Here is a 12,060-nt window from a genome sequence, read left to right as displayed (position 1 = left end):
GAAATCGGGCTCGGAAGCCTCTGCTTTCTTCTCTCTGGGCTGAGATGGAACAAGGCACCTCCTGATGCATTTCCTATCCTACCCACGTATTGCTGCAGTTTTGCTCTGGTGGGATGGGATGTTGGTGCCAGGTACCTGACGAGTACCCCAAAGGGTTCAAAACTAAGCCCTCCTTTCTGCTGCCCTCATAAGCTCCTTTCCCCTCCACCCACCACTGCCATTTGCATCTGCGTGGGCAAACTCAGACATAAATAAATCCAGGAAGGTGGAAACTTTTTGCAGCACAACCTGCTCTGGGCACGTGGCTGCTGTTGGTTCGGTGTTGGGTGAGGGCTGGGGATGAGCTGCCTGGACCTTCACCTCCCACCCCTGTGGGCTTTCCCTACCATCCCCAAAAGGCCTCGAACAGAAGTGCCGGAACAGACAAACTGTCATTTGGAGGCATTTCAGTGCCTGTCCATTGCTCTGCACCTCGTAGGGCAGGAGGAGGACTTGAGGCAGCCCCGAGGAAGGGAGGTGTGGGCCTGGGGGTGGTACCCGCGGGTCCCTCAAGCAGTGGATCACAGGATCCGTTCATGGGGCATTTTCACATCTCCTGCACCATCAACCTATTTGTGTCTGGTGCACCTGGGTGCATTGCAGAGCTTACTCCAGAAGAACCTCCCCCGCAAGGGCCAGGAGGGGAAAACCAGGCGAGCCCATGTGGGAGGGGCAGGGGAGGGGGGTGACACTTGTCACGGGTGGGAGGTGTCATCACCAGCCAAGGGCTTATAGGGGTCACCACGAACAGGAACCTCTGTCACAGCCAACGCAGGAGCTGAGGAGTGCCAGGTGAGGTGGGTGGCTCTGGGTCACAGATGCAGCTGGTGGGGGACCATGCTCAGAGCTGGGAGGGAGAGCCTGGGGCTGTGCAGGGCTGTGGCAAAGGAGCACTTGCAGGTGGTGGCCACACTGCTGTGCCATACACACACAGCGTGTGCTGCAGGGCTGCCTTTACTTGCACACTGCTCTCCATGTGCACTGCTCTGTGCACGCAGGGACTGTGCTGCCCCTTGCGCAGTATATGCAGAGCACTGTGATGGGTTTTAGGCAGAGCTCACTGCTCTGAAACCATCAGGTGCTCGGTGGCAACACTGCTGTGCAGTGAGCCACAAGCGGTGAATTTGGGGGACTCAGTCCCCTGTGGTTTTATACCACTGTGAGTTGCAAGCAGCAAGTTTGTCGAGCTTTGAAGCCTTTGTCGAGCTTTGAAAGCCCTCTTTGAAGTCAGATGTGCTGCCCTGCCCTGCTGTCCTGGCATGCTGGGCAGGTGTGGAGGGAGCAGAGAAAGGCATTAGAGAAGTTGTGGCAGGTGGGAGGGAAGTCGGAGATTTCTGCAGCTCTCTGTCACTCAGCATCATGGAAAGTGGGAAGGGGAGGGAGGCTGCGGGGCACGCAGGAGCTCACGGGCACGCAAAGGGATCTGCAGGTGGTCCCAGTGGGGCAGCTGCTGGTGGAGGATGTCCGAGTGCCCTGGGTTGCACATGGCCTGAATTCATGTTTGCTGTACCTGTTCTGCTACTTGTATGAAACCAGAGATTGGGGTGGGCTGACCCCTGCTCCAGACATTGCTGCTGAGCAGCTCAGCCCACACACAGCCGTGGTCCTCCCCAGCCTCCCTCATGACAGAGCTAGGGGAAGCTGAGGCAGGCAGGAGCAGGCTCTGCTTTCCCACCAGTGTTTAATGGGCACATCCTCAGTGGATGCTTCCCAGGCAGAACCTGTTCCTTACCCAGAGCAGCTGCTTGCTTCTAGGTCCGCAAGTTATTTTCCCATTGCATCTGGAGCACCGAGTACTGCAGGTGGCTGTGCTCCCCGTATATCCCAATGCCTGCATGCCTCCAGCTCACCCCAGTGCCCCCTGCAGCTCTCCCTGTGCATCTCATTCCAGGTCTGCACACTCAAGATGGATCCTCTGAGCACTCTCCCTCCTGCCAGCGAGGTCACTGAGCTCTACATGGGCAACTCCTGCTGCCAGATCCATGATGGTTTCCTCTCGGTGACGCTGCCCACGATGTACTCACTGATCTTCACCGTCGGGCTGCTCAGCAATGTGTTGGCACTGTGGGTGTTCTCATGCAGCATGCAGCGCCGGACCTCCATCACCGTGTACATGAGGAACCTGGCACTGTCTGACCTCCTGCTGACCCTCTGCCTGCCCTTCCGCATCGCCTTCCAGGGCAGGAGTGAGCCCCACGTCTTTTGCAATATTGTTGGGGCCTTCTTCTACCTCAACATGTATGTCAGTATCTCTTTCCTCAGCCTGATCAGCCTAGACCGCTACCTGAAGATCATCTGGCCCCTCCAGAAATACAGGATTCACACCGTGTCCTGCAGCACATTGGCCTCTGGGATGGTTTGGGTGGTGAGTTCTGCCTTCATGATGCCTTTCTTCTTTGAAAAAAGAGGGAAGGGGCCCTGTGACCTTAAGTGCTTCCACTTCAGGAGCAAAAGCACCATGGCAGCATCCTTCAACATGGCCACAGTAGCTGCCTTCTTCATCGTGCTGCTGCTCTTCCTCTACTTCTACAGCAAGATCTTTGCCAAGCTGCACCAGGTCTCCTCAATGAAGGCCCAGCAGCTGAACAAGAAGACCAGCACAAGGGCCATCACCAAGACCTTTGTGGTCCTGATCATCTTCATTGTCTGCTTCACCCCCTACCACATTGTCCGCATCCCTTACATCCTGGCACAGGTCGGGGCCATTGCCAGCCTGCCCTGGAAGCAAGGTCTGCACCTCGCTAACGAGCTTGTGCTCTGCATCTCGGCCCTCAACAGCTGCCTCGACCCCATTATCTTCTTCTTCTTGTCCAGCAGTTTCCGCAGGGCTGTGCTCTGCACCATCCGGGGTAGGCTGAAGGGAGCTCTGATGAGCAACCAGGGCAGGCTGACCCCTAGCAGGTCTGTGACAGAGCTATAGGGTCAAGGTCCTGGGAATGGGTTGTCCTCGTTGCAGATTGGCTCTGGCCACTGGTATTTATGGGACAAGGCTTAGTGGGAGGATAGAACCACTCCACGAGACATGGCTGAAAGGGCATGGTGCTGATGGGTCAGTGTTGGGCTTGGTGATCTTAGAGGTCTTTTCCAACCATAATGATTCCATGACTCTACAATTCATGTAACACCACCAGGGTCAGAGCCTTCATGGGAGTAAACAAGGAGGAAAGGACAGCTGGGACCTTGCTTGTTCCCCCTGCAGCTGATGTAGCTGAAGAGCATATTTCTGAGCACAAAGCTGGAAGTGCCAAAGGAGATTTGGCCTTGGCCTGGGAACCCCAGGAAGATAGAGGGTGGAAGCAGAGCTGCAGGCAAAACTGAGCTCCTTCACAGATGAGAGGAGAGGAGAGAAGGGAAATAGGCAGTGAATCATTACTGAGGACATATTATCTCCTCAACAGAGAGAGAAAGAAAGGGATGGGAGGGGAGAGGAAGAAGGGAAAGATGAGGAGATGCATCAGAGCATCACTTGTGGAGCAGGGGAATATTTTGCTCCATGATGGAGCCCAGAGGTGAGCACTGCCAGGCTTGCACGGCTGACCTGCCAGGAAATGCTGCAGCTCTGAAACCCCAAACCATGACAGCAACAGCTATATTCTCTCCTTACCGCAGCCCCTGTAACCTCAGCTCAGCCCCACGTCTCCATACACTCAGTCAGAGAGCTCAGGGCTTCCTTTGCACCTTTCACCACCACGTTTGCAGGGGCTGGCAGCTCTGTCTCAGGCAGCAGAACCGGGCAGCGAGGGGTGGGGGTTCACTCACACCGAACTGCTGTAGTGACCACAAAAGTCCAACACCTGTATAATACATGAGAGAATAAAATGTTCCCTTAAAGACTGAATCCTCTGATCTTTCCAAGCCATGTGTGAGCAACTTCAGCACTGTCGGAGGAGCACCTTCTGAACCAGAGCTCAGTGCTCATTGCTCTCTTTTCTCTCCACTGCCATCCACGTGTTGAGCAGGAGAGAGATATCTTTCTCTTTAGCAGAGGTGGGGGGAAACACAGCCAGCGAAGCTCTTCCTGCGGAAAACTGCAAATAAAAGGTCACAACGCTGCTTTCCTTTTCCGATCGGTGCTGACGAGCTGAAGCAGAGGTGGTGTGTGGTTCAGAAACCTCAGCATCGCAACAGCGATGCCTGCGTGTGATGCTCAGCATGTGGGAACCCCCCTGCCTTCCTGCAGCCATCCTCCCCCCGCAAGCAAGCTGCAAGGCCGGCGTGGCTGTGCTCACTGCGGGGCACCCCGTGAGCCCGCACGCTGCCCCTTCCCCAGGTTGAAGGCGGTGGGATGCAACCTGGCATCCTTTGCGTTTCTAGCTTAAAACAGCACTGGGATTATCTCAAATGGGCAGGAGGTGACGTGCTGCCGCGGGGACAGCCGGGAAGAGGCGGCAGTTCCGCTGCAGGGTGACCGTGGTGCGGTCCCGGTGCGGTCCCGGTGCGATCCCGGTGCGGTCCCGGTGCGGTCCCGGTGCGGTCCCATTGTGGCCCCAGCACAGCCCCGTTACAGCACACAGCAGTTCTGAGTGCGTGGCTGCTGCTGCCCTGAGCCCGTCGGATTCAGCCTGCAGCTTTCCCAGGTGAAAAGCAATCTCTCGTTCCCTCTGCGTGGAAGAGGAGACGTGGGTTGTTATTGTCTGTTTAAGGATTTTAGCTGATGTGTGCTTTAATCAGAGATTATTCTTTACTGTATGGTTAAATGATGCATCATATGGTGAAGCAAAAAATAAATGAATTCATGCTTCAAGCATACTTGAGACCCTCTCCTTTGCAATCATGATTGATCAATTGACATTATGCTGTAAACTGTTGGTAGAATATTATGCAGTGGTTGTGGAAAGCAGTGAGAGTTCTGCTTCACTTCCTTCCAGTAACTGAAATGATGTCTGTGCAGCGTTAATCCCAGGCCTGGGATGTCTCCAGGAGGCTCAGGTGAGCCCACACCTGAGTGGGAGCACTCAGAAGCTGTGCACTGATAACTGTGGGTCACTGCTGAGCACCTTCACGCTGGGAAAGCTGAGCGGGCACACTCTGATCCATGGGGAGTTTCCAGAATTCTCTATGATGCTCAAATCTGGGGGATGAAGGGACCAGAGAAGCATCACACATGTTGTTGCTCTATTCCAGGTGCAGTCGGGGCTCACAGCTGGGACATCTGCTGACACCACGGGGCACACACTGGGCTGGAGGGCTCTGAGCAGCCCCTGTGCTGCCTGCCATGGCCCTGCCCCACACAGCGATGCTGACACACCGCTGCCTTCGCCTGCTGACCCCACAGCCCGTGCTCCTGAGCAGCCTGCCCAGGTGGGGCTGCCGGCAGCAGGCTGGGGAGAGAGGGGACAAGAGGAGAAGGAAGAAGGACAGGGAGGGCTGCAGCTTGCCAGTGTCCTCCTGGGAAGAGAGGTATGGCCGCTGGAGGAGCGTGCTGTGCGTGGTATTGGAGCCCCAGCGAGGAAGAACAGCAGCACGTGCAGCTGAGCACTTGATAGACACTGATGACAGTTTGGATTATATCCATTTCACTCATCCTCCCTTATTTTCTTGACAAGGCAGCTTTGTGTGTTGCATTCCTGCTCTCATTGGCTTGTCTATAAGTATCAATGAGCTCATCTCCAAGCTGCCCCTCGGGGCTGGCCAGGTCCATGAGTCCATAATTCCCTCTATACTGTGCAGAAACTGCACTTCACCACTCTGGGCTTCATCCCACGCAGCTTTCACAGCAGTGGCCAACAATGTGAGCAGGCAGAGGGTGCAGAGAGCAATGAGAGGAGTGCCTTGTTCTTCTATGGGAAACCTCTAGGGAGACGGGGCTGTTCCTGGTGCCGTCCTCTGTGTGGACTCATTCTGGACACCAGGGGCCCAGGCTCAGCCTGTCCTGTGCTCGCTGTGTTTGTTGTGGCTCCCGGGTCCTTCCACCCCCAGCAGCCTTAAGCACAAGCCCTGTGTTGTGCTTTCCAGGTTGGCAGATGCAGCGACGCCACTGTGGAGACTTCCCTACCAGGAGCAGCTGCAGGTAAGGTGTGATCACCTGGAATTTCTCCATCATGGTGTCCCAGCTGTCCCTTTCCATCCATGCAGCTGCTCCTGGGATCTGCCACTGCAGCCTGTTCCAATCCCATAGAATCAAAGAATCATTAAGATTAGGAAAGACCTATAAGATCACCAAATCCCACCCCAGCCCATCCCCACTACGCTTGCTGAACCGAGTCCCTAAACCCCACATATTGCTGCATTCATTCCTGAGTTATTCTAAAGCACAGAAGGTGCTCAGTCCCTGCCCAGTGCAGGACAGGTTAACAAGGGCTTCATTCCTCCAGCACCCCAGACCCACCCTTGTGGCCATGGTCCCTCAATTGCTCTGTGGTGCAAAGCAGCTGTCTGCTTCTGTGGGAGTGTTTCTGGCTTAGGACTTTTCTGCAGGTGAAGCATAAGAGCCTGAGGGAGGTTCTGCAGACCCTGACATCACGTCTGGAGGAGCTGGGAGGAGGTGTGCAGGAGCCTGGTGGGCTCTGCTGTCCCCTGCAGCCCGTGGTCCCCTCGGTGAGTGCCCCATGGTTGGTTCCAGAGAAGGTCCCTTGCTGTGTTCTGCTTTGCAAGCTGCAGAACAAGAGCTGCATGCTGCACTCATACAGATCTGCACCAGCAGTGGTGGCCACTGTCACTGTTGCCACTGCTGAGGACAGCAGCCGCCCCTCACTGTGCTGCATGCACTGGTTGGGCTCCACAAACATTCAGCGAGCACCGATGGATGGCAGCAGGTGCTATTTTTTGTGCATGGAGGAATTCATCGATGCCCCTTTGCTTCCTCTGCACTGCCATGCTGGGCAGCATTCTGTCAGACGCCCTCTGCTGCCGTCTGTCCCACGGCAACAAAATGAAATGGGATATTGTTGGGATGGTTCAACCTCTACTGCCACCCCACCAGCATCTACTCCGATGTCATGGGCCACCATCATGAAACAGGAGGCATTGCTTTCAGAGCAGCCATCATACAAGGCTTTGATTTCCCTCTTTCTTCCCTTAGCCCATCGTCATCGGCTACCGCAACAAATCCACGTTCTCTGTGAACCGAGGACCAGATGGGAACCCCAAAACAGTGGGGCTATACGTGGGGACGGGCAGAGGTCAGTGTGGGACCGGGAGCAGTGCTGGGTGTGAGCTGCTGGGCACTGGGCTGTGCGGGCAGCTCCCACCTGCTCCGTGCTGCAAAGGACCCGAACCTCGTGGGGATCCAAAGGAAATACCACTACGCCCAGGGCAGCTCTCCTAAAGCCCCCTTTGATTCTTCAGGATCGCCACGTTCTGGTTTGCAAAACATGCTGGTCCAAATACAGCCCCTCTGTGATTGATCTCATCCTCAGCGACGCTGTTCCTGCAGGTTCAGCATGTTCCAGCAGCTGAGCAGAGACAGGGAGGAGGTTCGTGCCCTTCTCTGCCCAGCGGAGCGATGCACGAGCGCCTGGGGCACGGCTGGCTCTGCAAGCTGCTCAGCACTGAGCTGGTTCTCATGTTGGTGGCAGTTCTTTCTGCTCTGTGTTCATAGCAAGGGTGCTCACCGTCTGCTTTTCTCATTGAAACAGCAATTCCAAGGGCATGTTTTCCCTCTGACAGCAGAAATTAAATACCAGTACTTAAATATCACCTTTCCTTCTCCTTTGCACAACGGGACGATTCAGAGGAAAGGCTTTTCTCCAGCTTGCGTGGTTTGCAGTGAAACAAAACCCTCACATGCCCATCTCTCTCTTCAGCAAGAAATATCGTCTGTGTGAGAGCCGACCACATGAAGAACATACCCCAGCAGCACAAACAAGTGGCCCAGGTAAAACAAATGGCACGTGTGTCTGAAGCCAGGAGAATAGACACAGTGCCATCACTCCTGCTGGAGGAACACTGTATCGGCTGTGTGTATGTGTGTACGTGGGATGTATGTGCGTGTACACGTATGTATGTATATGTAGTATGCATATGGATGTGTAGTGATGAGGCATTTTGGGGTCTGTTTTGATGTTCTGATTCTGACCGATAGAAAAATGTTTTCTGAGGCATCAAAGTTGATGTTGGAATTTCAGAGGTGTCCCCTGGAGTGAAGCTAACGAAGTAGCAATTAATTCCTATTTAAAATAGATGAGAATCACAAAGGGGGAATGATGCAAATGTGCTGTTTGCCTCTCAAAGAGCTTTCGCTCGATGTTCTGCTGAAATAGAACAGAGGGCAGGGCTGGAGCAGTCTCTGCATGGGGCACAGCATCACACGAGGACGAGGGCCGTATCCTCACCGTGCTGTGCTCCACGCAGTGCTATGAGCAGTTCATCCGCTGCTCCCCGCTGGGCTCCTGCATCCTGTTCCACGAAGGTGGGCACTGGAGAGAGCTCGTGGTGCGCACCTCCCAGCACGGCCACACCATGGCCATCGTCACCTTCCACCCCCAGCAGCTGGGCCAGGTGAGCGGGGCTGGGACCGATGGTGGCCATGGAGCTCTCTGAACTCATTGCCCCAACCGTTCCCCAGCACTCATCCCTTCCTTCCCCTCTCTTCCAGGAGGATCTGGCTGCCCAAAAAGCACTGCTGAAAGAGTTCTTCACCTGCGGACCCGGAGCAATGTGTGCACTGACGTCGCTTTACTTCCAGGAGAGGTATTGGTGCTTGGGCAGCTCTTGTGGACACGGCTTTAAGGCGGTCACACCACACGCTCATTGTGAAGCAGCTGAAATACTTGGATATGGGTCTGCCCCATGGGAGTGCTGAGCCTGGGGAATGAAAGGGAAAACCTAAAATGTTCTCAGGGACACAACTGAGCGGTGGACTCGGTGCTGCCAGGCTGATGGCTGCACTCAAAGATCTTAAGGGCCTTTTCCAACCTAAATGATCCAATGATTCTATCATTTCTGTAAGAAATCACATCAGCAGCAAAAGTAGGGATACATCCCAGGGCTTCAACCCTCTACAAAGGGCCACAACCCCACCCTACGTCATTGTGACCCTATTAGATTCTCAGTTGAGCGAGCTGAGGATCCCTTACAAAGAATGACAATTCCTTCATCATGTTGGAACGCTCATGAAAGCAAACATGCACCCCAGGAATGGCAACGAAGCACCGCCTCCCAGCGGGGTGTTACTTGATGTGTTCTTCCAGCACCATGACACGCTGTTCCCACGAGCAGTCACCCTTCCAGCTCCTGCACGGAGAACCACACATCTTTGAAGACGTGCTGGGCCTGAAGTTTCGCATCTCTCCAGATGCCTTTTTCCAGGTGAACACGAGCGGAGCAGAAGTGCTGTACCGGGAGGTCAGGGAGCTGAGCCAGGCTGATGGAGACACCGTGCTCCTCGACGTCTGCTGCGGGACGGGTGAGCAGCATGAGTCACAGAGCTGATGGGCTGGAAGGGATCCTAAAGCCCACCCAGTCCCTCCTGGGCCGTGGGCTGGGTGCCCCCCACCCAGGGCCCTGTTCAGCCTGGCTGTAGGCACCTGCAGGGATGCAGCACCACAGCTCCCTGGGGGTGGTGCTTTGCATGTCAAACATTATCTCCAATGCTTGTTTTTCTACATGGGAATGCAGAGTGCTTGAGTGTCCCTGGTTTCCAGGCACGATTGGTCTCTCTCTGGCTCGCCATGTGTCCAAGGTCATTGGTGTTGAGGTGGTACAGAAGGCAATAGAGGATGCCAGGTGGAACGCCGCGTTCAATGGTAAGCTCGACCTCACCATTGCTGAGAAACCTGAAGCAGAAGTGAGGGGCTGCTCCTAACTACTCCCTCCACTCAGCAAAGAGTGGGACTTCATGTTGGGATGTCTGAGAGTGCTCTTGGTTCGTGTGACTGCTTTCACTTTGCAGGAATTTCAAACTGTGAGTTTCACAGTGGAAAGGCAGAGGCTGTGTTACCAGCACTGCTCTCATCGTGGGAGGATGCCCAACCCCTTGTTGCGGTGGTGAACCCATCCCGGGCAGGGATACGTAAGGATATGCCATTTATTTTCATCTTGAAGGGACAGTTTTGAGCAAGCTGTGTGTGAGCTGTTGTGCAGGCTCAAAGCCCCCAGCTCACTCACTCTCTAGGCATTCACTCCGGCCCTACAACCACCTCTATGGCCCCTACTGGTTTTGGGCCAGTATCGGGAAGTCCCAGACTGGTCCCAGTGCCCAGATGCTGCCCTCTGCAGTGGTGTGTCCCCGGGAGCTGGAAAGTCACCAGGACATGCTGAGATGGTGCCTGTGCTGTTGCAGATCACAGGGTCGTGCGGGCCATCCGGAGCTGCAGGGCCATCCGAAGGCTGCTCTACATCTCCTGCAAGCCAGAAGGAGAAGCCATGAGGAACTTCCTTGAGTGAGCAGCCTCCTCTATTCTTTTCTGCTGACATTAGTGACACTGTTGAGTGCCCTGAGGAGCAGGACCTGAGCACCTATCCTCAGCTCAGGAGGGTTTTTGTTGTTATTGAATTTCACTGGGTAATTCTGCAGGTGGGACCACGGTCAGTGCGTGGCCAGATGTGGTTCATGCTTTTGCACTGCTTTGGGTTCACCTGCAAGCTGCACTGGTTGAAGGCAGTGGGTATTCCTGGGGCTTAGTGCCAGCAGAAAGCATCATTCTGGGGTAGAAAAGAGTACAAAGGCGCTGCAATGACATTGCATGCAGCCCCTCCTCAACAAAACAGTGCAGCAGGGTGTGGGATAGCGTGTCCCTGCGTTCCCTGCAGGAAGATGGGCCTCCAGCCAACGAGCAAAGCCAGCTCCTGGGATTAGCAGTCACCTCCTTAGGCTTAATCACCCAGCCGAGGGCTGATGGATGTTAGCCAACCTGAAGATACCCTCCTAATGCCTCCTCCGTGCCACTAATGGCATGGGAAGGCTTCTGCTGCTGGTCTGGAGGTTGCCCTGTGATGCTGTGCTTCCTGCAGGCTGTGCTGTCCCCCTGACCCAGGGAAGAAGCTGGAAGGAGAGCCGTTTGCCCCTGTGCTGGCTGTCCCTTTCGACATGTTCCCTCACACTGCTCACTGTGAGCTGGTGCTGCTGCTGGTCCGCTGACAACGAGGAGATTTGCAGCTCAGGGAGCGACCTCCCCATGTCCTTAAGGAGTGGATGTGGCTGTGATTTGAGGTTATTTTTATACAAATCCCAATAAATGAGTTATTTTCTGTTTGCTCTTAGTTAATAGCCAAATAAATAGCTAAACTGGGCTAATTGCATAAACAAATGTAAGGCATTTGTCTGTCATACTCTTCTCATTGGCAACCTGTGAGCCCCAAAGCTGTACAAAATTCTCTCCAGCTCTTCAAAAGATGAAGCTGCTGCAAAGTGGAGGTAGGTCTTGGTCAGCAGAACGTGTTTCTACAGTCAGGCTTTGAATTTCCTAAGAAAGAGGAAAGTGGTTGAATGAAGGTTGACAAACTGCTAAGGAAACAGGGAGAGCTCCTGCCCTAAGAGCTCTGCCCACCTCTCTCACAACTGTAACTTGGTCCTAAGGAGCCCCGAGCTTCATAGAGTCATAGGATCATTAAGAGTGGAAAAGATCTCTAAGATCATTAAGTCCAACCGTTCATCTACCACCACTATACCCCACTAAGCCATGTCCCTCAGAGCTCGGGGCAGTGCCAGCCACCTCCACTGAGTTCTTCAAATAGATGGGGTCAGGATGTGTGGCTTGTTACAACAGGTCCTACAGCAGAAGGGTGGTGATGGGGACACTGATGACAGATTCCCACATGCTGCATCATGAGTGTAAGATACTTGCACGGTTTCTCTCTTGTTTTCAGCTCCCATTGAGGGATGTGGTTCACAGAATTGTAGAATGACTTAGGTTGTTGGGGACCTTAAAAAATCACCCAATTCCACCCCCCCTGCCATACACAGGGTTGCCAACCACCAGCTCAGGCTGCTCAGGGCCCCATCCAACTTGTCCTTGAATATCTCCAGGGTTGGGGCACCCACCACATTCTGAGCAGCAATTATGGCTCTTGCTGCCCTCTCAGTAAAGAATTTTTTCCTAACCTCTAACCTAAACCTCTCCTCTTTTAGTTTAAAGCCAT

The 12,060-nt window shown here is 54.3% G+C and overlaps 2 protein-coding genes across 2 annotated transcripts; both read left to right on the top strand.

Moving 5' to 3' along the window:
* The first annotated feature begins 1,935 nt into the window (after positions 1-1,935).
* LOC136044432 (probable G-protein coupled receptor 34) lies at positions 1,936-3,236 on the top strand. Its single transcript, XM_065729757.1, has one exon. It carries the CDS (start codon positions 1,946-1,948, stop codon positions 2,957-2,959), a length of 1,014 nt encoding a protein of 337 aa, XP_065585829.1. The 5' UTR covers positions 1,936-1,945; the 3' UTR covers positions 2,960-3,236.
* A 1,240-nt stretch (positions 3,237-4,476) lies between these two features.
* TRMT2B (tRNA methyltransferase 2 homolog B) lies at positions 4,477-11,173 on the top strand. Its single transcript, XM_065729345.1, has 13 exons — positions 4,477-4,616; positions 5,164-5,439; positions 5,995-6,049; positions 6,457-6,576; positions 7,061-7,160; positions 7,785-7,855; positions 8,332-8,478; positions 8,576-8,670; positions 9,171-9,385; positions 9,624-9,725; positions 9,872-9,991; positions 10,262-10,361; positions 10,933-11,173. The coding sequence occupies exons 2-13, from the start codon at positions 5,255-5,257 to the stop codon at positions 11,057-11,059; spliced, it is 1,437 nt and encodes a 478-aa protein (XP_065585417.1). The 5' UTR covers positions 4,477-4,616; positions 5,164-5,254; the 3' UTR covers positions 11,060-11,173.
* The last annotated feature ends 887 nt before the right edge of the window (positions 11,174-12,060 follow it).

Source organism: Cyrtonyx montezumae, unplaced genomic scaffold, assembly GCF_038088225.1.
Source record: "Cyrtonyx montezumae isolate F1298 unplaced genomic scaffold, pur_monq_1.0 scaffold_11, whole genome shotgun sequence".
In the NCBI taxonomy this organism is placed as follows: domain Eukaryota; kingdom Metazoa; phylum Chordata; class Aves; order Galliformes; family Odontophoridae; genus Cyrtonyx; species Cyrtonyx montezumae.
Note: the sequence above shows the minus strand (reverse complement) of the source record. Positions and strands in the feature narration are given on the sequence as shown.

What these genes read in the sequence shown, in the direction of transcription:
- TRMT2B (XM_065729345.1), top strand. Translation starts at nt 5,255, where the DNA reads ATGGCCCTGCCCCACACAGCGATGCTGACACACCGCTGCCTTCGCCTG. An exon ending in ATACGTGGGGACGGGCAGAG is followed by an intron (nt 7,161 to 7,784) that starts GTCAGTGTGGGA and finishes CTCTCTCTTCAG; the next exon opens with CAAGAAATATCGTCTGTGTG. An exon ending in ACCCCCAGCAGCTGGGCCAG is followed by an intron (nt 8,479 to 8,575) that starts GTGAGCGGGGCT and finishes CCTCTCTTCCAG; the next exon opens with GAGGATCTGGCTGCCCAAAA.
- LOC136044432 (XM_065729757.1), top strand. Translation starts at nt 1,946, where the DNA reads ATGGATCCTCTGAGCACTCTCCCTCCTGCCAGCGAGGTCACTGAGCTC.